This window comes from Chelonoidis abingdonii, chromosome 9 (genome assembly GCF_003597395.2).
Source record: "Chelonoidis abingdonii isolate Lonesome George chromosome 9, CheloAbing_2.0, whole genome shotgun sequence".
In the NCBI taxonomy this organism is placed as follows: domain Eukaryota; kingdom Metazoa; phylum Chordata; order Testudines; family Testudinidae; genus Chelonoidis; species Chelonoidis abingdonii.
In genome coordinates this window covers 73,925,568-73,951,344 of record NC_133777.1, presented here as the reverse complement: position 1 = coordinate 73,951,344, position 25,777 = coordinate 73,925,568, and the positions used below count along the sequence as shown (strand labels likewise).

At 48.2% G+C, this 25,777-nt stretch overlaps 2 protein-coding genes across 2 annotated transcripts in view; both read right to left on the bottom strand.

Moving 5' to 3' along the window:
• SV2B (synaptic vesicle glycoprotein 2B) overlaps positions 1 to 25,777 on the bottom strand; it is a 769,788-nt gene that overhangs the window by 139,009 nt on the left and 605,002 nt on the right. The gene's annotated exons all lie outside the window — the stretch shown is intronic.
• ST8SIA2 (ST8 alpha-N-acetyl-neuraminide alpha-2,8-sialyltransferase 2) overlaps positions 1 to 25,777 on the bottom strand; it is a 41,015-nt gene that overhangs the window by 12,711 nt on the left and 2,527 nt on the right. Inside the window, exons 2-5 of the mRNA XM_032783007.2 lie at positions 12,982 to 13,044; positions 10,455 to 10,580; positions 9,620 to 9,877; positions 3,864 to 4,157 (exon numbers count right to left, since the gene is read on the bottom strand). Coding sequence (XP_032638898.1) covers positions 3,864 to 4,157; positions 9,620 to 9,877; positions 10,455 to 10,580; positions 12,982 to 13,044 — 741 coding nt within the window. The remainder of the gene's footprint in view (positions 1 to 3,863; positions 4,158 to 9,619; positions 9,878 to 10,454; positions 10,581 to 12,981; positions 13,045 to 25,777) is intronic.

Sequence of the window (25,777 nt, the reverse complement as noted above, 5' to 3'; positions counted from 1 at the left end):
CGCCTGCCTGAAACTGGGAGGGGAGAAAAGACTGGCAGCCCAGAGCCTCAGTGAATGGGAGGCCAATGTGGTACTTAGGATCAGCAGTCTATGCCCGGTCAATATATATCCATCTTCCCTTTGCAAGACTCCTGTGCACCAATGCGCTGGCCTTCTTGGGCACCTGTCCTAGCACCGGGCAGCGCACCAGTGCCATGGCCTTTCTGGGCACCCATCCTAGCACCGGGCAGTGCACGGCCTTACTGGGCACTCATCCTAGCACTGGGCAGTGCACCAGTGCCATGATCTTACTGGGCACCCATCCTTGTACTGGGCATTGACTGGTGCTGTCTGGCTGGGCACCCATGCTCACAGGAAGCATTGACAGAAGGCTGAGAGAAGGATGTCCTTTCCTAGTGTCCCGGTGCGGTTCCTCCTTGCCAACAGATCCCACCAGATTCCTTACACTGTCACTTTCTGTATCTTGAATAGTCACCAAGATCTGCTGGCAGGGAACTCGATCCCAGAGCAAGGGAGCATGCGCAGAAAGAGGCCCTGGGAATGCATCCCCAATTGCACGGAGAGATGCCACCTAGGGACTGCCCGAAGCACTGCTGAGCCTGACACTTCCAAGGCCCCAGGGTTCTAGGGTGTTCATGCTTTGTGGCTCCGCCATCCCGTCGTTCACTTAGGATCGCCAGCCCCTCTTCTCTAGCAGCTGCACCGTGCAGGCCGAGTGCAGCTCCTCTTGCCAGCCTTGCATCTGGTTTATTTCGGGAGACACACAGGAGAGCACAATATCCATCAGCTCCCTGTCAAGCCCTGACAGGCCTCCGTTTGGCTTGCTTTGTATGACAGAGGCCTCCAGCCCAGCCTGATGGGTTGCTGCTGCAAGGAGCCGTTCTGCAGGGCCAGGCCAACCAGCAAATGAGCTGCAGCATCAGTAGGTAAGATCCATTACCAGGCTCATGGAGCGACTCCTACGCTCTGCGCTCCTCCCAGCAGGAGACACCACCAGGCCCTTGCCAATATGTCATGCAGCATCTCCTGTGGGGAGTTTCTGGCACAGGGATGTGTGATAATCATAGGATTAGCAGCCTGTTGATTTAAAGGCTTATTACAGAAGCTTAATTTTATTTTGACAGATGAAAGTAAGTCAATTTACAGCTGGAAATTGCTCAAGGTTTGGGTTATATTTTGTGCCTCCTGTGTTCCTGTGAGATCCTTCCCCCACTTCCTTGGATAGTGACTCTCCTGCCTGAGAGTCCTCTGAGCCCAAGGAAACCACCGCCCTGCCAAGCGAAAGCAGGAATTCGTTTTGATCCCAATTTGTGGTTAATCCAGACAGCAGGATCCTCTTCCAGGGGTGGCTCCAGGCCCCAGCACACCAAGCGCGTGCTTGGGGCGGCATGCCGTGGGGGGTGCTCTGCCAGTTGCTGGGAAGGTGGCAGGCGGCTCCGGTGGACCTCCCACAGGCGTGCCTGCGGGCAGTCCACCAAAGCCGCGGGACCTGCAGACCGCGGGACCAGCGGACCCTCTGCAGGCACACCTACGGGAGATCCACCGGAGCTGCCTGCCTCCCTCCCAGCAACTGGCAGAGCGCCCCCTGCGGCATGCCGCTGTGCTTGGGGAGCCGCCCCTGTCCTCCTCTCCCTGTTGTTGGGTCAAAGGGCCCCATGGAGGCTGCTGTCTGCTCAGGTGGCAGTGCTCTGAGTCACACACCTGTGCAAACATGCGATCAATGGTCCTTTGAGTTTGTTTCTGCTGAAAACCAGCCCCTGCTCCCCTCATACACATGCCGCCCCTCAGGTGTGTTCCCAGGAGCTGCCCTGAGTGCACGCTCGGTGCTGACTGTTCTGCGCCCCCAGGCGGGGATAAGGCTCTACGAAGCACAGAACAACAGATGAAACGTACGGAAACAGACACCACCACTCTGGGAGGAAAAACAATGCTCGTGGGAGAGGCAAAGCCACAAAGCGGCGGTGGGAGGGGAGTACACATGCAGACAGGTGTGTGCTCAAATTCACATCCCAGGAGAGGGAGGTACAGGGAAAAAAACATCTGGAAGGAAGGGGCTGCTGCTGACACCCCTTCAGAGAACAAAGCTTGGATCACCTCTAATAGTCCACGCTGACGGATCATGGTCCAGCTGCCCAGTACCCTGTGGATTCTCCTTTTCTCCCTCTTTGGTTTACATGGAAGCCTCACTCCTGCATTAATAAACCCATTTGTCTTGGTGCCTAAACTGCTGCTCATCTGACCTGAACTACACATACACGTCATGGCTAACTCTCACTCACCTGAGACTCCACTGACAAAGGGGGCAACAACTTCTCCTCTATTCTATTCCATCATTAATCTAATCTATTCACCTGGCCCATAGCACTACATCATGAGAGCACCTTGTACAAACGACACGACTGACCACCTCAGCCTTCTCTTTGGCTCTCTCTGCCAGAGCAGTAGGGCTAACACCAAGTCCACACAACAGTGCTGCACTTCATAGCCCACGTCCGACCACCCCATCCCAGCCTGCAGGACAATTACCAATTCCTCAGCATTACCACCATCTGATGATGTTGCATCTCCATGCAGTGTTGCAATGGTAGATGAGGACGGTCCTTAGCTGTTATGCCAGCTCCCCCCTGGCTCTGTGAAGAAGAAAACCTGTTCTAGGGAAGTTCTTGTTTATCTCCGGAGAGCCTGTGATCTCAGGAGGCTTTAGTAGGAACCCTCAGACCTTCAACTTCAGTTTTGGATCTGATGCCATTAAAACAGGGAACAAAAGAACTTCATCACATCCTCACCGCTACTAAGCCTGCAACGTTTCCAGGGGATGGGGGATGTAATAAGGAGAGACAGAAATAAAAAGGGAGAAGGAGTATTGTTAACACTGGGGAGAAGAACCAGATTGACAGCGTCTATTCACAGAGAAGGTAGACCAGAAGTTCCCCTCACATTGCTTCCCCTAGACTTAATCTCCTGAGGCGTAAAAGGAAATTAAAGCCCATCCAATCCTTGGCCTCTCACTTGAGACTGGCAATGAAGTTGCCACTCACAGTAATGGGTTTTATGAGGTGAATGCATATCCACCAAGAAGGGGGCTGAAACCACCAAAGTAATTTCACACGAACTACTCCGGAATAGCTATCAGATGGTAGCAACTTTTCTTCACTCCTGACCCAGGCTAGATTGGAATCAATGAAAGGCTCTGTAGCCCATTCTCAATCTCCTGATCCAACTAGCTCTGTGAGGACCATGCCTGTGACAGATACAGAAGAATGAGAAAGGGGCAAGAAGATTAATCTCTAGCTAAGCTGACCACAGCACAAATTCCTCACAGGGAAACAACAAATACGCCAGTCAAACTGCAGGTCTGAAAGTTACGCTGATCAGAGATTCAGGCTTAGAGTCAACAACGCATGCACGGTCTGAGGGACCAGGGACACGTGTGTAAGGTTTTCTATCACCCCAGATCCAAGGGTTATAAACAAACACTTCCTGCAATGGGACCAGAGCTGGGATCCTCAGCTTGCAAATGATCTAAAGCAAGGGTTCTCCAGCTCTGGTCTATGGACCATCCATTGCACACTGAGCCCTTCCTGGTGGCCTGCAGAATGAAACACAGAGATTTGTAGTGGGTTTGGCTCAAGCCAGCTCTAGCACAAAGCACCCTCACTCGAGAGGTTCATGAGATACCAGCTACTAAAAAATATCAGGAATGGACTGCTTTGTTGGGCCTGCAGCACATATGTGTCCAATTGCCAAAAACTGGTAATAGATCAGCCAAAAAAAGCCGCAGGTCCCCATAACCATCCTTGTTATTGAGAAGCGACAGTGTCTCGGCCAGCAAGAGGGATGGGAAACCAGGCAGGAGTTCTCACCCTCGGACGGCGTGCAGCAGGCGCAGCGAGGGGTAGGCGGTGCGGACATTGATGCGGTGCTTGAGGATGAGCTCGTTGACCCACTCCACGCGCTCCTTGCCCCCTTTGGCCATGAATGCGGGGATCCAGAGGATGCTGCCATTGAGGTTGTGGAGGCGCTGCAGCAGCTTCTCCCGCCAGGTCTCATTCACCAGGTCCTCGAAGGCACGCTGGATGACAGAGGGATTCATAGTCACAAGGTCTGTCTTCATCCCCACATCCCAGGCATATTCCTGAACAGGGGCCAGATTACATCTGCAACACAAGAGACAGCGTCACTGTGTTCTTCAGGGAAGGGGAAGGACCCCAGGATTGCCAGTCCTGGGGTTGCACAGGTACAACCCAGGCAGTGTCAGGGCAAGCTTCCTCGCAACTCCCCATGGCAGCGTGCTGTGATCCTGCCCTGGAAGGATGAGAGCAGAGCTCATTCTCCAGGGCTCAGTCAGTCTTTGCCCTCTCTACGCAGAGACCACCACCAAAGGGGCCAAAAAGTGCCTGAGGAGAGTGGTGGTGACGAGGCAGTCTGGGGTGGTGGCTGAGCACAGTTCTAGGGACCAGGAATGCCTCACTTTGACTCCTGCCTCTGCCACTGACTTCCTGTGTGACCCGGGGCAAATCCTGTAGACAGCGACCTCTGCCTGAACATAGGGAAAGCAACACCAGAGGGATGTTATGAGGATTGGTTAATGTTTTACAAAGAGCAGGGGAGCATTATTGTGATGAGGGCACCTGCCTATTGGTGGAGTCTGCAATCGACATGAAATGCCTTTCAGTCACTACAACCCCAGGTCAGATTCATGGCAGATACTCTGAGGAAAGACCTTCTGCATCCTGTTACCAGTTCCCTAGAACATGACCTATCAAGAGCCTGCTAGGAATATCAGTGACTAACGGATGACCCTGGGCATCTGGCTCTGTTGCTAATGTGGCTTCCGAGCACACAGTATTGGAATGTTATAGTAGCCATTCAGGTCAAGGCGACGGTTTTAATACAGAAAAACCACTATAGGCAGAGCAAACTCAGAAAGCGTGTGTGTACCAGGCAAGAATGTGGGGAATGTTTGTGCCTGTGCATGTATGCATCTGTGTGCACAGGTCTATGAATGCATGCATGTTTGCACAGCTGGTGAATAGCTACATCTCTGCATATACAGGCCTAGATTGGCTTCTGAAAGTGCTAACGTGTGTGTGTGTGTGTCTGTCAGTTTGCGTGTGTGTCTCTGTGTGGATGTTCATAAATGTCCCAGGGCATGAATTTTTGGTGCACGTGTGTGCTTGTACCGACATGTATCTGTTCATGTGCACAGCTAACAAACACAAGGTAACAAAATACCTATTTTAACTGCTATGACAAATTTGAAGTGATTTTTCCAGAGCAGGGAAACCCGCTCTGCAATAGAGGTCTTGTGTGTCTCATTGCATCAGTATCACAACATCCAATTCTGAATGTCAAGTGGTGTGAGGGGCGCAGTCCACTGTTACCTCTGAGGATGGTATGTGCACCAGGAGAAACGGGAGACTCACAAAGCCAGCAGCTCACAGGAGCAGCACCCACCACTGGGAGGGGAGAACAGCTGGTCGTGCAGCCCCGGGAAAGCCTCAGTGGCTGAGGAGCAGCGTGGGCCAAGGCTGGCTCATTCCAGTGGGCCCTCCTGCTGGAGCTGAACCTGACCGAAAACAGACGGGGCACCAGGGGGCCGTGCATGCTTGTGTGTGCACTGAGACACCCATCTCTCGTGACTCGGCAAGGCACTCCAAGGAACGTACAGCACCGGAGCATGCAGAGAGCTGCTCTAATTGGAAGGGCCAGTGATATCCTGTGAGAGTGTTTCCATCTTGCCCGGAATGACAGTGTGACACCTGTGATCTTTAGTTCTAGCCCGGCTGGAGTAATATTATCTTGAGGTCCCTCTTCCCCGCCTGGCGACTGTGCTAAACAGCAGACCCCCATGGCACCAGCAATGATAGGGATACCAACAGGAGGTGGAGGCCTGGTTTATCAGTGATTGTGGGCTCCAGAGGGCCAGGCTGCTTAGGGGCTGTGACCTTGAGAAACCTTTGTGCAATCTAAGAATGGACGCACACACACATGCACAGGCACAAAAGGAATTCACTCCTCCTGCTCTGGAAACTTCTCGCACTTACGCTGTCTGTGATTCCAGCCCACATGCGAGGGCAAGGAAAGCTGTGAGGCACTGAGACTGAGGGCTGCATTTGCCTCAAGCTGGGACAAGATCACCCCCTTTCCCTGTTGCTCCTGACTTGGAATCCAAGTCACTTATTTCTGTCATTTTGAGTGCTGGACAGATGACTCTACTGACACATTACTATGCACCCAGAGCCTGGTGCTGGCAGAATGGAGTGTGTGAGCAGCTGATGTGGCCTCTCAGGGCCCTGAAAGGTTGCTATGCTTCTGGCAATATGCTGAAAACCCCAGATCACCCCCATACTGCCTATCACATGCAGAGGAGGAGAAAGACCTGGATGCATTGATTGATCACGGGATGACTATGAGCCGTCACTGTGATGCGGCCATGAAAAAGGCTAATGCAGTCCTAGGATGTAGCAGGCGAGGTATTTCCAGTAGAGACAGGGAAGTGTTAGTACCATTATCCAAGGCATTGGTGAGACTCATCTAGAGTACTGTGTGCAGTTCTAGTCTATGTTGAATTCAAAGAAAGATGAATTCAAACTGGAACAGGTGCAGAGGGCTATTAGGATGATCTGAGGAATTGGAAACCTACCTTCTGATAGGAGACTCAACAAGCTTGGCTCACTTAGCCTAACCAAAAGAAGGCTGAGGGCAGATATGATTGCTCTCTATAAATACGTCAGAGGGATAAATACATGGGAGGGAGAGGAGTTATTTAAGTTAAGTGCCAATGTGGACACAAGAACAAATACACATAAACTGGCCATCAACAGTTTGGTTTGAAAATAGGTGAAGGTTTGTAACCATCAGAGGAGTGAAGTTCTGGAACAGCCTTCCAAGGGGAGCAGTGGGGGTGAAAAACCTAACTGGCTTCAAGACTGAGCTTGATAAATTCATGAAGAGGCTGGAATGATGGGACTGCCTACAATGGCATGTAGCCCATCAGCAACTACCAGTAGCAAAAATCCCCAATAGCTGGAGATGGGACACTAGATGGGGAAGGATCTGAGTTACTACAGAGAATTCTTTCCCAGGTATCTGCCTGGTGGGTCTTACTCATGTGCTCACCGTCTAACTGATCGCCAGATTTCGGGTCGGGAAGGAATTTTCCTGTGGGTCAGATTGACAGAAACCCTGGGTTTTTGTTGCCTTCGTCTGCAGCATGGGGCACGGGTCACCTGCAGTTTAAACCAGTGTAAGTGGTGAATTCTCTGTAACTTACGGTCTTTAAACCATGATTTGAGGACTTCAGTATCTCAGCAAGAGGTTAGGGTCTATTACAGGAGTGGGTGAGCGAGGGTCTGTGGCCTGCAATGTGCAGGAGGTCAGACAAGATGATCACAATGGTCCCTTCTGATCTTAAAGTCTATCAGTCTAAGTGACTTACTCAAGGATACGCACAGTGAGAAATAGGCTACAAGGTTCCTGATTCCTAGGTCCTTGCTCTAATCATTAGAACAAGCTGCCTTAATGGCTAATAAACTCAAAGGAAATATAGGAACTGAAAGCCAAAGACAGGGCAATCTATGTGCCCAGGAACACAGGCTCCCATTATCCCTGCTGGAGCTTAGTGTTCACTAGAAAAGGCTGGCTGGCATGGCTATGCAGGGTTAGTTGTACCGGCAAACCCTCCTGGTGTATACTCAGTTTGTACCAGCAAAAAGTGCTTTTGCCAGTATAGCTTATTCTTGTTCCCTGAGCAAAATAAGTTACACGGCAAAAGCACTTTTATATAACTATGACTGCACTGGGACTTTAGTCATAGAAATGTTGCAAAAAAATCAGCCCATCAGTCAACCTTACTATACTCCAGGGGTTGGCAACCTTTGGCATGTGGCTCGCTGGGGTAAGTTTGTTTACCTGCTATGTCCACAGGTTCGGCCGATCGAGGCTCCCCCTGGCTGCAGTTCACCACTCTGGGCCAATGGGGGCGGCAGGAAGCGTCGCGGGCTGAGGGATGTGCTGGCCGTTGCCTCCTGCCCCCATTGGCCTGGGACGGTGAACTGCAGCCAGTGGGAGCCGTGATCGGCCGAACCTGCAGACATGGCAGGTAAACAAACCAGCCCGGTTCTCCAGGGTGCTTACCCTGGTGAGCCGCGTGCCAAAGGTTGCCAACCCCTGCTATACTCATTCCTGGTGTAGACCTTGCCTAAGACAGTTCTCACTGTCACTGCCATAAGACCACTGGCCTAACCCTTGCTGTGACCACGACAGCCTTTGTTTTCTAGGCTGGCTTTTGTTCCATTTCAAGCTGCCGAGCAAACTCTCCGGAGAACATTCCCCAAAGATCAGAGAGAGGCCCTGGGTTCCACTCTGACACACAGGACGGTTGGGTTGGTTGTGTTCATCCAGAGGGCAGAGGTGGCATTATCTTCATTCCCATGTCACATGCAGGACTGCCTTTATAAGCCACTGATAGATTGGGCTGTCTCCATAATAGACTTGCCAGGAAGCAAATGTCTGCACAGACATAAATCACCAGCAGACATGCAGAGCTCTCAGCTAACACATCTGCATGGGCTTGAGGGATAAAGAGGCAGGCTTTTTTCCTTCTCTCTCTTTGCTACTGCAAAGTACTATTTTGACAATTTAGTGTGTGTGTGTGCACATGTGTGTGAGAGGCGAGGGTATGGTACATGTTTGGCTTGTGTAGGGATTGTATGTGTTTCTGGAGGGGCAGAGGGAGTGGTACGTCTGTGTGTGCATGGTGGATTGTGTATGTGTGAGTGTGTTTATGCGTAAGAACAGAGAGTGTATTCGGGTGGAGGTGGTGCACGTGAGGAAGGATTGAGTTGGGGTGTCTGTGGAGTGTGTGTAGGTGACAGTGGGAGAAGGTAGAGGGTGTTTGTGTAGGAATGATGTATGTGTCTGTAGGGGTGTGTAGGATAGGGTTTGCTTGCATCTGGGGGGTTTGGCTGGGGTGCGTGTCATCAGTGTTGGTGTACTTCTCTGCCACGGTGTGGGAGCAGAGTGTGTTCTAGAAAGGGAGTGGTGTATATGAGAAGATGTGTGTGTTTGTAGAGTGGCCGGGGCACAGCGTGTGTCAGGGTGTGACTGGCAGGTATGTGAGAAGGATGTGTGTGTCTGTGGGGGTATGGGAGGGTGTTCATGACTTGAGGGGTGTTTGTGTGGATGGAGTGCATGTTTGACAGTGTGTGGTTGTGGAGTGCGTCGGGTTGTGGCGGGCAGGCTTGTGATGTTGTGCAAGGCCCACTTCTGAGGCACTCTGGGTACATCACAGCCCTGGCTCTTTTGCCGACTGTTTCCATCTCTTTGAATTCATATTAAACACTCCCCTGTTGGGTTTTGTTCAGTGCCCATCCTTCCCGCCCTGACAAGGGGCTCTCTGCACTATTTAGTGCACACCGTGGGAAGGGGGAGCGTGGGTGGAGGCAGGGAGGCTGGGATATGCAGCACTCTGTCAGTCCCCCAGTGACAGGAAAGGCTCTGGCCCAGTCGCCTGGCTTGGAGCCTGGAGGTCCCATCCCTGGATCCCCATGTGTTTTGTGGGAGTGAGTACGAGCTCTGCTGTAGGGGAGGCATGGCGTCTCTGACCCCTCACTACCTGATTATGAAGCTGTGAGCATCGATCTCTCTCCCGCAGCCACTGTTCAGCAGGATCCCCGAGTTGCCCACGATGGCGCAGGTCCGGAAGTTCTTGCCCTTCAGGGGCGACGTCCTTGGCAGTAGCTCATAGAGGTTCTGGGAGACGTTCATGGTGCTGTCCCTGTCAAAGACGTAGTGGATGATGTCTCCGGGCTTCAAGGTCCCTTTCAGCACCGAGATGTCCTTCTCTGCATCCAGGAACTTCAAGATCTGTTTCCTTCGGGAAGGAAATAAAACAGATATAGGGAAAGCTTGTGACACGGCCTATGGCTGCAAAGCACCCTGGTCCTGCTTGTCTATGCTCCACAGCCTGGCTGCAGAGAGACTGACAGCCTTCAGGAGCCACTCAGACTTTAGCATTCCACTTGCTACCCCATGTGTGCTATAAAATGGCTCCCCACCTTGATGTATGCATCTCCCATGTCCCCTTTTCCACTGGAGCAGGTCCTTAACAAGCCCGTCACTGCTGCTCTGCTCTCTGCCAGCAGGGGGCACTGTATTTACTCACAAGGTGGCAGATTTCCTTCCCCCCAGGTGAATCTGCAGCACACTCTGGCCTCTGCTTGTCTCCAAGAGTGGAGGCTCAAGTGTGTGTCGCCCTGTTAATGCGAAGCCACCCAGCTGAGCTGGGAATTCATTTCCAAGCAATCGCTTACAGATATGAAGCCTAGCCCAGCAGGAGATAAACATTTTATTTCTTTCTTGACTCCTTTAGATGATATACTGAGGCAATTTGCCAGCTTGCACTGGAGAGGACCAAATCTGTCTCTTGTCCTATAGGTAATTACCAGTACCTGATCTTCAAAGAGAGTGTCTGGTTGTGTCTCCATCTGAATGAAGCTGGTTTAATGTGCTTAATACTTTCGTTACTTCTGTCAACAACAGCTGGAGATGAAGAGCCATTTATTACTACGTCGGCTCTAGAAAAAAGAGAGACAGAGAGAGCAGAGACATGATCCGTTAGCTTCCCAATGGCATCTCTAATCACGCTGAGGTGGCTGGGATTCAACTTCTTTAGAAAAGCAAAATTGCAGTTATTACCTGAGCAGGGAAGGAAAGCCTATTTATTCTCTACTACTACACACACACACACACAAACTCAGACACAAATACACACAGATTTACAGACAGACACACAAACACATGCATACACAGACAGACTGATACACACACAGACTCAACACGCAGACACACAGATATACAGACACTCACACAAACAAAAAAATCAAACAGAGATTCTCTCAGAGACTTAGACAGACACGGGGACAGATTCACATGCAGAGATTCTATACACAGACAGCAAACACAGTCCTGCTCACAGATGATGACACAAACAGACACCCTCCCCCACCACACATGTGCCCTTCTCACAAATGACAAATCAGATCCACCTCTTGTGGTGGGTTAAATCAGAAAAATCTGCTCTTTACTTCATCCCAGCAAGAGAAATGAATTTAGCTGAGATGCTGGGGCACTGGTACTACCGGAAAATGCTCCATTATGAACAGCAGGGATCTTTGATAACTTTTCTTCCCTTCTGAGGAGAACAATGAGATTTCATGGCATTGACTCTGTGCTAGGGCACCAGACCCTGGTGAATGACTGGTTGGGGGGTGGGGCCAGAGAGCAGTAAAGTATCCAGGTGTTGCAGCTCTGGAGATGATCTTTGTGAGACCCCAAACTTAATCACTGAATCAGCAAAACAATTGAGGCCCCAACATTTCAATTCAATTTGCATCAAATGGCACAAATGATGGGAACCTCTGCATGCTTTATGTCTGCACGCCTCCCTCCAAAAAGAATAACCGAGAGGCTCATCAGGAAGCAGGGCATGTGTGTGCAGCCCATAAAAACCCTCACACTCCATAGTACCCTGAAAAATTCATAGCCAGAGTATTTGCTACCAGCTAAGCAGAATGTCCCTCCTCATTGCAAGAGGCCATGCTCAGCCGGGAGAGAGATGGCAAATGAAGAGATCTACACCCAGCATGTAAACACCCCAGAGGGAGAGGAATTACTCCTAGAGAGCCCCCCTAGGAGATATGGGGTGAGAGTGGAAACGGATGCTTTTGAATGCACCAGGTAAAACTGTCCTGACAGTGAGCTACAGTAGCTGGGGGCATCGTGACATAAGGCTGTGTCCAGTCACAACAATGCAATGTGGGGTGCAGCAGTGCAGTGTTGAGTCCATTCCTCCTGGAATGCTGGCTGCCTTATGTAGGCCACCTTGGCAATTTGCCCAGAGGAGGGACATCTCAGTGGTTTAAGCATTAGCCTGCTAAATCCAAGCTTGTGAGTTCAATCCTTAAGGGGGCCACTTGGGGATCTGCAGCAAAATCAGTAGTTGGTCCTGCTAGTGAAGGCAGGGTTTTAGACTAGACTAGATGACCTTTCAGGGTCCCTTCCAGCTCTATGAGATAGGTATATTTCCATATATTATTTACTTATTAAGCGGCTTGTTTGCTTCAGATACACATGGGGAATGATTGACAGGAGATCTCAGGCACATGTGAGGATATTTTGGGACTCCTGCTACTTAATATTTAGAGAGGCAAGCTGAATATATTTCTAGATGCTAGTTGTCACTGTGTGTGTATATACAAACTAGCAAAGTATGATCTGCAGAGACTGCCAATAAGGCTAGCAACCAGTCTTGCACTTCACTACATAATCTGATCTCCTGCAAGGCAAATTTAGAAAATGCAAAAAAATGCAAAAGTTAATTGGGCAAAGAAAACTTTCCTAGCAATAACTGTGATGTTTTTGTGCTTGATGCTTTTTGTATTTTGATGAAGTGTGTGGCATCACCGTGTTACAATGCAGTGCGATGACACAAAGTGTCATCGAGTGTTGTCACTAAGCTACTCAATTATAGCATATAACAATGTTGTGATGATATTGGATGATCTTGCAAATGACGTAGAAGGATGTCCCAATATCACTGAATGCCTTTAGTGCCAGAGAATGACTTTGTGATGGAGTGAGGTCTCTGTGTCACTGAGTGGCATTATGATGCAACAGAATGACAGTCTGATGTCATAGAAAGAAATCCTTTTTGTAATACCACGGTGGAAAATTGCAAAGGTGGCAACTTTCCCAACTCTCTTCCATATTCTCAATGACTGCAACTTGCAGATCCTTGGTCATTTGCAAATAATTATTGCATTGAAATAGAGGGGGGGGAATGATTAAGAAAATGTAAAGCAGAAGAGAAAAGAAACGGATACATTTGCTAAATAAGAAGAGTACCATCCAGCAAAGAAGAAGATTAATAGCTGCCTTAGAGCAAAAACAAATGAACACAAAATCTAATTTACAAACCTATTAGATTTGCTATGTAAGCTGTTCACAGATGATCTGATTGTACCTCTGCCTCCAGAATTCCTGCAAGACAAAGGAAATGCATTATTTATAAACCCAGCTCCTCATTGCAAAGCATTGTTCAACAGTCAAGAGATCCTCAAAGCTGCTACAACACTCACACTTCACACCATCCAAAATGGCAACATCCAGAGGCGGGGTCTCACGCCCTTCTTCAAAGTGGTGCCCCATTGTGACTGAACCAAAACTGGGGAGGCGCCCCCGTCTGGTAGTCCAAAGAATAGGTTAAAAGTAATTTGCATTAAGCACTTTAGAGTGCCACAGGCTTCAAGTCAAGGGCCTGATCTTCTTATCCTGACAAGCTGCACTTGGAGCAAGACGGGGGTGAGCATCATGGTATCTTTAAACTACCTTTATGCTACCCTGATCCTAAGGCAGGCCATGGGTCAGTCCAGCCCAGTTCCCAGCATGCCCCTCTAACTTACACTTGACTGCCCCAATGTGACAGCAATGTGCGGATCAGAGGAGAGCACGGATTCCCTGGCCACACCCTTTTTTGCCTGGTCATGCTCATATAACAGGGACTAGAAGTGGGAGTCACATAGGAGCTAAATTTTCAGCCCATGATCATGTGTAGTAACAAAAAAACTCCAGATGGGCTGGAACTCCAGACCCAAACAGTTTCATAGAGAGGAAATTTGGATCCGAATCCTGATCTGAATATCACGGCTTGGGCCCATCTCCGAATATAACTATGCGTCTGTAGATGCCCCTTTCACCTGAGGATCTCATAGTACTTCATGTTAGCCCAGTTTTACAGGTGAGATCAGAGGCTGAGAATGTACACTGGAGTCCTTTTTTTCCTGAAACCCCATCCCATCCTGTCCTGTACCTAGAATATTGTCAGCGTGGGCAAGGGGATGGATTTAGTTTAATGGAGGAGGTGCTTTTTAAGTTGTTTGTTTCTGTGGGTTCATACTCTGAGTTTCAAACTAACATCAAAACAGCCCAGAGCGCTAGGTTTTTGCATGCTGTCTGCCACCGCCACAAATAACTCACAGAAGTAGCTTTGGTCCCCCTGATGGACGACCGTCACATGGCAATGGATACAGGCCAAATCTCAGCCTTTGACAGTGGATCCCAAGAGCCCATTTACAAGCCCTGGCTATGGTGGACAGCATGGCTCCAACTGGTCCTGATCATTTCTCTCCAGCAGATTCCAGTGAGTGGTGAGTAATTGCTCTTCATCCTCCCCAGCCCTGAGAGGTTCAGTGCCTCAGTAGTCAGCCTGCCCCCCATCCATTACAAGGTACAGAAGAGCACTTCAGCAGAAATGATCAGATTCCATGGCCTGCCCACCTATCAGCATGTTGACAAGACCCCTGGCTAGACTACACCTCCCATCATGCACCTACAATATGCCACACAACTTAGTCAGAGGGAGGACTGCACTGCATCATGGAAGCTGTAGTCTGGCCAGAGAGCCCAGCCCATCGGACAGAATGGTGTTATCAGGCAACCCAAATTTCAGCTCCCGTGAGGCAGCCCGCCATAATAGAGAAACACAGTTTTAATGTTAAACTGACTTGAAATAAATGTTTTAGGTCAGTACAGCAGTCCAAAATATTAATCAAAAATTTGCAGCAGAAAAATTCCCGACCAGCTCTGTTAATAACAACCTCACCTGCTATCACAGGTGTCTGGCTTCCAGATCATCAAAGTAGTGCACAGCCTAAGGGTCACGCTAAATACATCTCTGCTTCTCAAGAACTAGGTAGCAGCAGTGGCGAGGAATGCCTTCCTCTACCTCCAGGTCACCAGGAGACTTCATGCTTCTCTCTCAGAGGAGGACGTGGCAAACAAGATCCACTTCTAGACTGGACTCCTGGAACTGCGTTTATCTTGGGCTGTCAGTTAAGGCCAACCAAACATCTCCATTCTGTCCAAGAGACAGCAGCCCTTCTCCTGGGCAAGTCATGGGGAACACATCACGCCAGTACAGTCTCCACTGGCTTCCTGTGCCCAAGACTGACTCTAATTCAAGGTCCTGGTATTAGTCTATGAAAACCTTTGGGTCAGACTGCGATACCTTACCACAAATAGTCTCAATGAAATCATGGGGACTATTTGGTACAGCCTATTATGGGCGGGACTAAATTATCCAAATGAAACCTTGTCATTCACGAGCCTGAGACCACTGCACTCACCAGAGACACAGAAACTAGATCTTCCCAAAGTCAGACTCTTGGGAGCCAGAGGTAAGACATTTCTAGTGCTGGCTCCCAGGCTGATGCACCATTCTACCAGAGGAGAGGGGGGGAAAAACAGGACTAGCATCCAATCTGCTGACTGCAGAGCTCACTCCTTCTTTAGCCTGGCATACTCAAGGAATTGGCCCCCAGTTCCTACTGATGCTCAATAGAAGTTGGGCATGTAATTCTCTTAGACCAATTGGAAAATAACAGCTTCAAGAGGATAAGCAAAAGAAGAGAGTCCTGTATCTCCAGAAAGAATCTGAGTCTGGAGTGAAAACTCAGGGAGCTGGGAGACAGGTTCCCCTCTTAATACCAAATCCCCTGAGCAGCTTATCTGGGACATGTTGCTTTGGAGCATGCCATCATACGCAGTTTCCTGCTTCCCACAGGACACTGTATATTATCAGACTGAAGGGATCCCTCCTGTAACAGCTTTTTCATTCCTTTGACAAGTCTGAGAATCAATTGCTATTTCATCTCATCAAGGGGGTAGCAGGGCTGATTCCTTCAGAGATCATTTATCAAGCATCCATTTTAATAGGGTTCACCACAGGGTGGGAGAGCAGTCTAGATTAGTGTGCAATCTGTGCCTCCTTTTCAAACCCTTGTCCTTTGATGAAGCCGCCCAAATGGGATTCATGCTCCCTCACACTCTCTGTAATACAGATAGGGACTGGATTAAGGGCTTAGAAAGGGAAATGTATTTCTCAAGTGACTGAATAAGTGGTTGCCCAAAATCTCTGTGACACACAGGAAAGGGGAATCCATAGAAATTAGGAGATGGAGAAGACCCTTGTGGTTGGGGCTGCATCAAGCTGAGAAGATGGTTAATCTGCGGGAATGATGTCAGTGGAAAGACCCAGGTACCTAAGAACAAAGCTGTATTGACCTCGCAGTCATGTGACGTGAGGGAATGTGAAATGTGATCCATGGCAGATGATCAGCCTGAGCCACTTGAGCAGAGCTCTATTTCCGGTGCTCGCTGGTTAATGACCTGATAGGAGAATAACATCAGGAGAAAAACAAACAATGGCTCTGCCTGCAAATATTTTTTGTACATGCTTTCCCCTTTTCTCATCAGCGTTTGTCAAGCTTTTCTCCCGAGGGTGGATTTAAAGCTCACAGTTCGGAGGGCATGTGAAATGCCAGTCATGGAGAGCACTGCAGGCATCCGAGGCCCATCCAGGATTGGAGAGGTATCCTCCCATTTACATCTCTAGCCTGAGGGCATCTAAACTAGATCTGGTGACGGCTCTCACATAAGGGAATTGCAGAAGAATTCTATGCCCTATGTCTCCAAGCTGGTGGCATCTCAAATGCGGTACAAGTTGTGGCCTGATGGAAGGAGTTCAGGCAAATGTTTCATTTCCCCAGCTGAAACATGCAGCAGATACCCAATGTGAGGACATCTGCAATGCTAATCATGGTCACTGCAGCAGGCACGCAGCTGGCATAAAAGATCTGGGTGACAGTCTCTTGAACTAGGTGGGCGGATGAAATGCTGCTCATGGTGACTGCGCCATGACCTGAGCAGATTTCATTTATTCTTCACCATCACCTGAAGCCTCAGGTATTGACCACTGGTTTGGCATGACATCAGGCTTGGACCAATGGTATGAGCTGGGGAATCTTGTTTCCCTCCAGTGAATAAATACTAAAAATATGGTTGAACTCTGCACCTTTCCTCTTTGCAGTCTAACATTTGGATACTTTCTCCACATCTCCTCTTTGTACAGTTAAAGTCATCATGCAGCACGAACATGGTCTACAGGGCTGCTTGTCTCTTCCTAGCTGGATCACTGGGCAGCTCTCCAATGGTGACTGTCCAAGCAAATATATTGCTTAGACGCCGTGATCCTGACAGGGAAAAGATTTCCCAGGTTTCTTATGCTTACAGACAACACAGGAAGGGCAATACCCCTGGGCCACTCCACTTCACTGGCCTGCAGAGAGGAAAATACTGAAAGGTAGGTGGTGCTAATTAACAGAAACAAACGAAAAAGTCAGCCCATTTTACTCTTGCTCAGCTGATCCAGCTTTAAATCTCTCAGCCTCACGTGGTAAAGACCAGCCACTGTTAAAGTTATACAGATAGTCGTTGATGTAAAAAGCTTCCTAATGCCGTGTGGCTGTATTCACTTATTAATCTAAGCGTTATCAGTTTGATCTTGCAATCAGCCCCACAGCATACTAACCTGCTTCCCAATTCCATTCACATAGCTCAGGTCTTTTGACTTCTGTTTGGAGATGTTTTCCAGTGACCAAGCAGCATAGATGTATGGTAGTTCTATATCAGTGATGAGTATCCTGGGCTCTTTTATTTTCGCGTTGAAGTGGTGGGGCTGAATTTGGGCTGTGGAAGATGTTGTGTTGGCCAAGAAGTGCTATATACAAATGTAAGGTGACATGATTTATAAATCACAGGGTGGGGAGGAAAGATTGTCCCATAGTTCAGACTCTAGAGTCGAATGAATCATTTACAATTAATAATTTATTTGAAGAATTTTCTATTCACAACTTGTTTGTGACCAGCCTGCGATTTTTCTTGAAGGCACTTTTTTCTGAAATGATTTGCTCACTCTTCTTTGGGAACCATTCTTAGTCTGTAGCTTATTCACAAGCCGTGCGTTGTGAGTTTTCGATATGCAGGTTCCAATCTGCTTTGATTGGACAAGTACGTCACGTTGCACATTTGGATGAGTGGAACTCTGGAGGTGGTTTTCTGGTCCAAATTCTCAGGATTACGAATTTGAAATATACTCCCATAGCCCCTTAAAATGCACAGTTGCCATAAACATCCTTGCCAGTCAGCTCATTCACTGGAATATTCATGGAAAATGAACCCAAAAAGGGGCACAGTAAAAATGAACTGGCTGAAAAATTACAAACAAAGCTCAATGATCATTTTTGAAATATTCACCTTGTCCTAGTGGATCTATAGCTAGTTCTGCCACAGACTTCCTGAGAGACCTTGGGCAAAGCCATTTTAGCTCTGTGCCTCAGTTTCTTCCCTTTGGAAAATGGAGACAATCATAGCTACATAGTCCATGGGGGTGGGGACTGTTAAACTAAATTCAAGCCCTTTGATATTCCCAGAAAACAGGTTCTATTGAGGTACAATGTATCAAGGTTATAACCGACGATCTCAAATACTGATTCATTAAGTTCCACCACCCTCCTTTGAGCCAAATACATTTGATCATCTCCCTGTAACAGATAGGGCACAGAAGGTAAGTGACTTGGTCATGGTCACCCAAGCAGACAGTGTCGGAACAGAAACTCACTTGTACACACAAACACTCAAGCACAAATTTACACAGAGACATAAACTCATAGACAGACACACAGCCTTACAGACAGACACACAAACACAGACACACTAACACACGCACACGCACATAGACTCAACATGCAGACACATAGATATACACACACACACAAACAGAAAACACACAGATTATCAGAGATTCTATACAGACAGCAAACACAGTCCTGCTCACAGATGCTAACACATCTAGATACCATCCCTTCCTGCCCCCCGACATACTCCATCACAAATGACAAATCAGATCCACCTGTTGGAATGGGTTGAATCCACATCAGAAAAAAAATGACCTTTCTGTTACCCCAGCAAACGAAATGAATTTAGCTGAGATGCTGGGCATTGCATGCAGGATTTGGTACTAGTGGTAAGCACCCCATTATGAACAGCAGGGCTCTTTGATAACTTTTTGCTGAAATCAAACCATCTTTGCAAAGCCTTTTGATATTGGTGAATTGGGAAATTCCCACCAAAAATGTTTCACTAATGTTTTTCTGACTAGCTGTAGATTTGGGGTTTTGGCTTGGCTCTTTAGAGAGGTAGGAGCCAACTGTAAGATTTGGTTTTGAATGATGAAATCCTCATCTGCACTCCAAAATGTGTAGGTGCTTGGAGCTGCAATTTTGCTGTGGGACAATGCCCAGGTGTGATGCTGTCTGGTGAAGGCTTGGTCTGAGTCCAGGAAGCTTGACTGTGGATAGTTCAACTGGGCTTCAGTTTATACATGAACCCTTCACCTGGACATATGAGTCTGTCTTGAAAATGAATTTGGTTTGTCTTATCCGGTTCTCCATTTGAGCATATCACAATACAGCACATCTGGCTCAAGACCAGCTGTGGAACAGCAGTGCTTGCTGTACACGAGGAGTGAACCAATTGACGGAACAATGTGGGATCCAGGCATGGACTAGCAGCAGGCATCAGAAGTGATGTGAGGTGCACTTGAAGAATTGTGCAGGGCCTAGGACTGTGACAGCAGTGGGTTCTGCAGGTCAGGCTGGTTAAGGTGATTTGCAGATCTGGGTGTGTGAAACCTGTTGAGTGCTGGCCTGCAGTATGCCTGGCTCTCACCACCTGTCTTAGTCCTAGATTTCCGTAAGTACTAACCTGACTCACAAGTCAGAAATCAAATCCAAAGTCAGTAGAGAAGTGAGGGGATCAGAGAAATATTTTTGACGCTTGAGGTCAGTTACTTAAAGGCCCCCTCTGATGCCACTCCTCCCAAAGCCCAGATTTGTCACTACCATAGACACATCTTGCTGAAACAAATCACATTTCACAACCCGCTGTAAGGAGTCAGGACATTTGATAGTGACAGATTGTCCGTCGTCATCCTCCCCCGCCCGACTTTTCAGCAGTGACCTTTACACTTGCCACTGCAGGGTGTGAAAAAGACCAAGACTGAGAGGACCTTGGAGCAGGGGCCAGTAGAGAGACCTGTCAACTCCCACTCTCATGGCAAGTGAGGTTCCCTCTTTTGGGATTAGGAAATTGTGAATGAGTTTATCTGCTGGGATGAAGGACCTGGCAATGTGTCTCAATGAGACATTTGAAATCTCACTTACAAATATTTGAAATCTCACTTGTTCGCATTGTCACAGCTTGGCAGCCTTGGTGTTAAAACCTTCCTAAATATCAGATGCTATTTTTAGAGCTGTGAGCTTAATTCCTCCTAATGTCATGAGACTGAATTCTAGAGACTGCGTCCATGCTGAGCGTTTCAGGGAAATGCCCACATCCTTGCTATAGGGCAGATGCAGCTCCACCAGGACTAGTAACAAGGGGAGTGCTGGTGGAAACAAGCCACTGGTGAGGTCTAGAGCAGAGCTAGAAGACACACTGACTTCTGGGCTATGTTACAACTCCCAACTCTGCTTGCACCAATGGAGATGCACTGGTGCTAGACCAGTGGTGGGAAAATGCCCTACAACTCTCCGTGTAGACATGGCTATGCCAGTCCAATACTGACTTCAGAGTAGCCACTCTGGGTCTACAGCAGTGTAAATGAGAGCACAATTTGGCCCTCAATTTTCTGCCTTGTCACAAATAAGTGTTTGTCTCATTGCAAGTGTAACCTGAAGACACAAGAACCGAGACCCCATGCATAGTGCCTGAGAGAGAAAAAGCTAATTACATTGAAGTGCTGACATGGAGAAAGCAGTGAAGAATCAGCATGAAAGGAACAAATCTAAACATGGAAGTGCAGCTGAGGTAGCCTAGAATGAGGCAATGGGAGGGAATCCTCAAACTGCTTTTCACAAGGAAATGATGCTGGGATCCATTTTCATTGATCGTGATGGGAGTTATGCAGCAAAGCCCCTTTTCCATTGCTTTCAAACATGCAACCCAAAGAAGCAACAAATGGGAAAATGGCACTTGGTGCAACCAGAGCAGCACTTATTATGGGTTATCTCAATCTCTTTTGGTATCTGTCTTGGCTTTTATTGAGCCCCCAGACACAGGTGATCTTGGTTCTAGGTTCTTGACTCTTTCTCTTCCTAAAACTATCTTACTGTCTCTTTTTAACTTGTTTTAAAACAGTGAGTTAGATGGATAAAAAAAGGAGGCATTTCTGAAGTGTCAGGTTTCAGATCCACACACAGGCCCAATATAATGGCAATGGGGCATGACTTATCAGTCAGATGCATCTGACAAAGTGGATATTCATCCATGAAAGCTCATGCTCCAATATGTCTGTTAGTCTATAAAGGTGCCACAGGACTCTTTGCTCCTTTTACAGATCCAGACTAACACGGCTACCCCTCTGATACTTATCAGTCATTATTACTCTTGTTTTATCACTGTTTTATAGTAAAAGCAGTAGCAGGCTTCAGGAAGTGGGATTGTCTACACATTTCACATCACCACACATCTATGCAAACAGCCACTGTGTTATTCCTCATTTATCCCACAGCAGCTCTTTCAATAGTAGCATTGACCCTTTTTGGAGCAAAACACCTCTGCCTGATCCCCACATTTGCTCTTACTTAATCACAGTGAATTTACACTAATGAAACACCCAGCAAAGGAAGACAAGAAGCAGCCACACAGAGTTCAGAGAGAGATGGGTTATTTTGGTTTTTTTAGTTTACTTGAGTAAAAAAATCCCCTGAAAACCCTGAGAGAGACTTGGACAGGACTAGAGGAAACATCACTCTAAGAGTGACAGGTGCTTCACCTCCGAGACAGAAGCTGCAGATCAGAGTGCCTGGAAGACCTAAGCAGACCATGAGTGCTCCATGGACCATGGTGAGAGATCCTCTGGGCCATCAAGTTGTCACTCCAGACTTGTCAACACAATCAAGTTAAAGTATACAAACATTCAGCCATCATAACTGACCCCGGAAGCCCCTGCTGTTGTTTCTTCTGCCCTACAACCGCAAACAGAAAACAAAACCAAAAGCAATGGCAGAGCACCAGTTAATGCTCAGTGAGCATTCAGAAGCTAGACAGAGTCCTGCTGTGAGATCTGAAGCTGGCCAGGCTGAGGATCTGTTGCACTGTGAGGGGAACTCTCAACTGAGAACTCTCTGCCACTGAACGGGAAAGCTGAGTTCCAGACAGTGGTAGCAGACACATGTCTGCATATAAGGAGGCAGTAACGGGGTCCCAGGGTTTAAATATTTTCACGAGCAACACCTTGCATTGCACTTCCAACTGAAGAAATAACCAAAAGAGAGTACAGACCTGGTAAGTAAGTGTAGAAACCCACACCAGTCAAAGGGTGAGGTGCCACTGCATTCTGCAGTCACAACAGCTTCCAGAAGCTGGATCAAGGGGAAGGTTACAATAATCCAGCCAGGAGGCATGGCTGGGAGAGGCCAGCTTAGAGGAAAAGTCACAGTGTCCTGGAAATGGGCACTACAAGCTGCTGTTACTCTGTGCACATTCAGATGAAGTGAGGAATTCAATGGGACTTTTAAGTCACATTAGCAAAGAGTAGCATGCCATCCTCAATTTTCCAAGCTGGCCAAAAATCACTGGCAACACCATTCAATTGAAAGAGCAGTATATATTTTCTCTAGAACAGAGGCTGAGAGGCATGCAGTCTGTTCCAGCAGAGAAAGTGTTAATATGTGTTAAGCATGACTCAGTGTCAAGTGTGCACCAGGATGGCTTATTGATGAAGTCACCTGGTGTCAGCAAGGGCATGGGCTCTCTTAATGGCTGTGACGGATAATCAGGGCAGAGAGGGATCCCTGCAGAACTGGCTGCGGGGACACTGTCCCTTTAAGCTTCACAAAGGGAACCACGTTTTTACTCTCAGTAACTGACAATAATTATTCCACCAGCCTCTGTCTCTCCCTGCAGTGAGAGGCAGAGGGGCAGAGCAATTATTTCCCACCAAGCCACCCTGGCTAAAGTGAATATGAAAACAGTCATGCTCACGTCACAGCTTCCCCAAGGTGTGTTCTAGAGGGACGCCTTACAAGGGAACTTTGCCCTGAGTATTTCAGGGGAAACAAAGGCACAGCACAGAGGGACCTACAGGAAGGAAGTCTCCACAAGATTAAAGTTCCAGTAGTCTGGAATGAGGCACATCTTTGAAAACTAAGTACCATTGTCAATTCGAAATGCCAGTGCTTCATAAGGGCACCATACCAGAGAGAGGTGAATGGACTTGCCTACCCACAAAAGTTGCACTTCTTTTACTATGCCCGTATAGTCAAAGTGGTACAATCCATCTGATGTGGACACAGGTCTACCACTATAAAGGCATAGCTTATCGTCATACAAGGAAGGAAACTATTATCTCATTAAATGAATGATCCAGGGGCCACGGTAGGGGGTTGAACCAATATATCTTGTTGGTACAAATCCCACCCCTAATGGACATAGTGATACTGCTGCAAAAACAGTGCACAGGCCACACGGAAGACAAAGAGAGGGATGGGCTGATGGGCTGAGCACAGTGCTGGCAGCGAGTAGTTCTTGAATTCTAATCCTGGCACTGACGCCCTCTGTTTTAATTCTTTGCCTCAGTTTGTCCCCATCTGCAGGAAGGTGGGGCAGCTAATAATATGTGGAGCAGCAAGAAGGATTGCTTGAGAAACAAACAAACCTAGTGACTGGCTTTCCCTGAAACATCTGTCACACTTCAGTAGCTCCAGCCACCCCTGCTCCTTAGCTCTCACTCTGTAGACTGTGATGCTGAGGACTTCTTGTCCTTGCAAACAGCCTGATTTTTTTTGTCACCTGGCCAATTATATTCACACCCTTCTCTTTGCATTTAATGAGCATTTTATCCATTCGTTCTTTTACTGGGATGCTTGAGACTTCCCAGTGTTTGAGGGTGAGACAAGCAGGTTGTTCTCTTCCCACCCAACCCCCTTCCCATATGAGCCATCTTCTTCTGGACAGGATGCATGGCCCCAGGGCATATGTAAAAGCGGGCAAGCTGTTTTTCTCCTTAAAATAATCAAGGAGCATGTCTAAGCCAAGGAAAGACAGGAGGGGAATAGAGACAGCCCTGACTTGGTTACTTGGTCCTTCCAGAGGACACATGTCAGACTGTGCTTTCATTTCAATAGGCCAAGAAAACTGAACAAAGAGAAAGGAATGGACTGAGAGGAGAGGTGCGGGGCTGAAACACAACTTGGGGGTTGAAACGTGGGGAGTTGAAATGCAGATCTGGACGCAAATCCAGCTTCCTGCCATCTCTAATTTAGAGCAACTTTGCTCTCAAAGATGCACTAAGAAGTGTTGGAAAAGTTTGAACCATTCTGTTTCTCTATGCTGTCCCTCTTCTATTTTGCACATTTGCAGCTAATCTCTCCTCTTTGTATGCATTTAGGGTATGTCTACACTGCAGTGAAACACCTGGAGCTGGCTCATGTCAGCTGACTTGGGCTTGTGGGGCTCAGGTATGGGGCTGTTTAATTGATTTTTAGACATTCAAGCTCAGGCTGGAGCTTGGGCTCTGGGACCCCTCAAGGGAGCCTCCTCTCAAGCCCGAATGTTTACACCAGTGGTTCGCAAACTTTTGTATTGGTGACCCCTTTCGCACAGCAAGCCCCTGAGCATGACCACGCTTCCAAATTAAAAACACATTTTTAAATATTTAACATTATTGTAAATGCTGGAGGCAAAGGGAAGTTTGGGGGTGGAGGCTGACAGCTCGTGACCTCCATGTAATAACCTTGTGACCCTACCCCCCCCGCCGAGGGGTCATGACTCCCAGTTGAGACCCCCGGTCTACACTATAATTAAACAGCCCCATAGCCAAAGCCCTGCGAGCCTGGACCAGGTGACATGAGCCAGCCGTGGGTGTTTAATTGAAATGTAGACATACCCATCGTGTCTCCAAAAGATGCTGGAGTCACACAGCCCTGAGTCCGAAAGCCAAGATTATATCCCCAGAACGAGTGCAGAAAAAACAGTATCAGCTACCCTACATTGCCCTGAATTGTGGTAGCATCTCGGGGCTCCAATCAGAGATTGGGACCTCTTAGTGCAAGGCCCTTTACAAACATGTAATAAAGAGCCAGTTCCTGCCCTGTAGCATATACAATCTAAGGACAACTATGCAGATGAACCTCTGAGGATCATTCAGTCCTTGGCCACCTTGCAGGGGCCACCAACAAGGGGGCAGGCAGAGTGTCTGTTTAGATGGTGTGTTTAGCCGTATATGAACAACTGGGCAGAGACCAGCAAACTCATTTCAGAGAGGCCATCACCTGATAACAGGTGGACCCTGCTGGACCCTGCTGCCTCTTCTGCACCTGGATTCCTATGCAATCCCTCCTTTGAGGGCCTGTCCTCCTCTCCACAGCAACAAACTCAGATGCCACAGACTGGGGATACAGATCTTTCAGTAACAAGTGTCCAGTTTTCATCCAAATGTACATAAGAATGAGGTCTGTGTTTGGGGGGGATGAGGATGGAGGGGCACAAAGAATCTCTAATGAAAACTATGACTGATCAGTAATTCCATAAGATGGTTTTCTGCAGAGGTGCCTGCAAGTGTGAATGAGACAGACCCCAAGGGGGTGGAACAGGGGCCCACAACCTTTGGCATGTGGCTCACCAGGGTAAGCTCTCTGGGGGGCCGGGCCGGTTTGTTTACCTGCCATGTCCGCAGGTTCAGCCAATTGCAGCTCCCACTGGCTGCAGTTCGCTGCTCCAGGCCAATGGGCTCGGCGGGAAGTGGCGGCCAGCACATCCCTGGGCCTGCACTGCTTCTCGCCACCCCCATTGGCCTGGAGCAGCGAACCGCGGC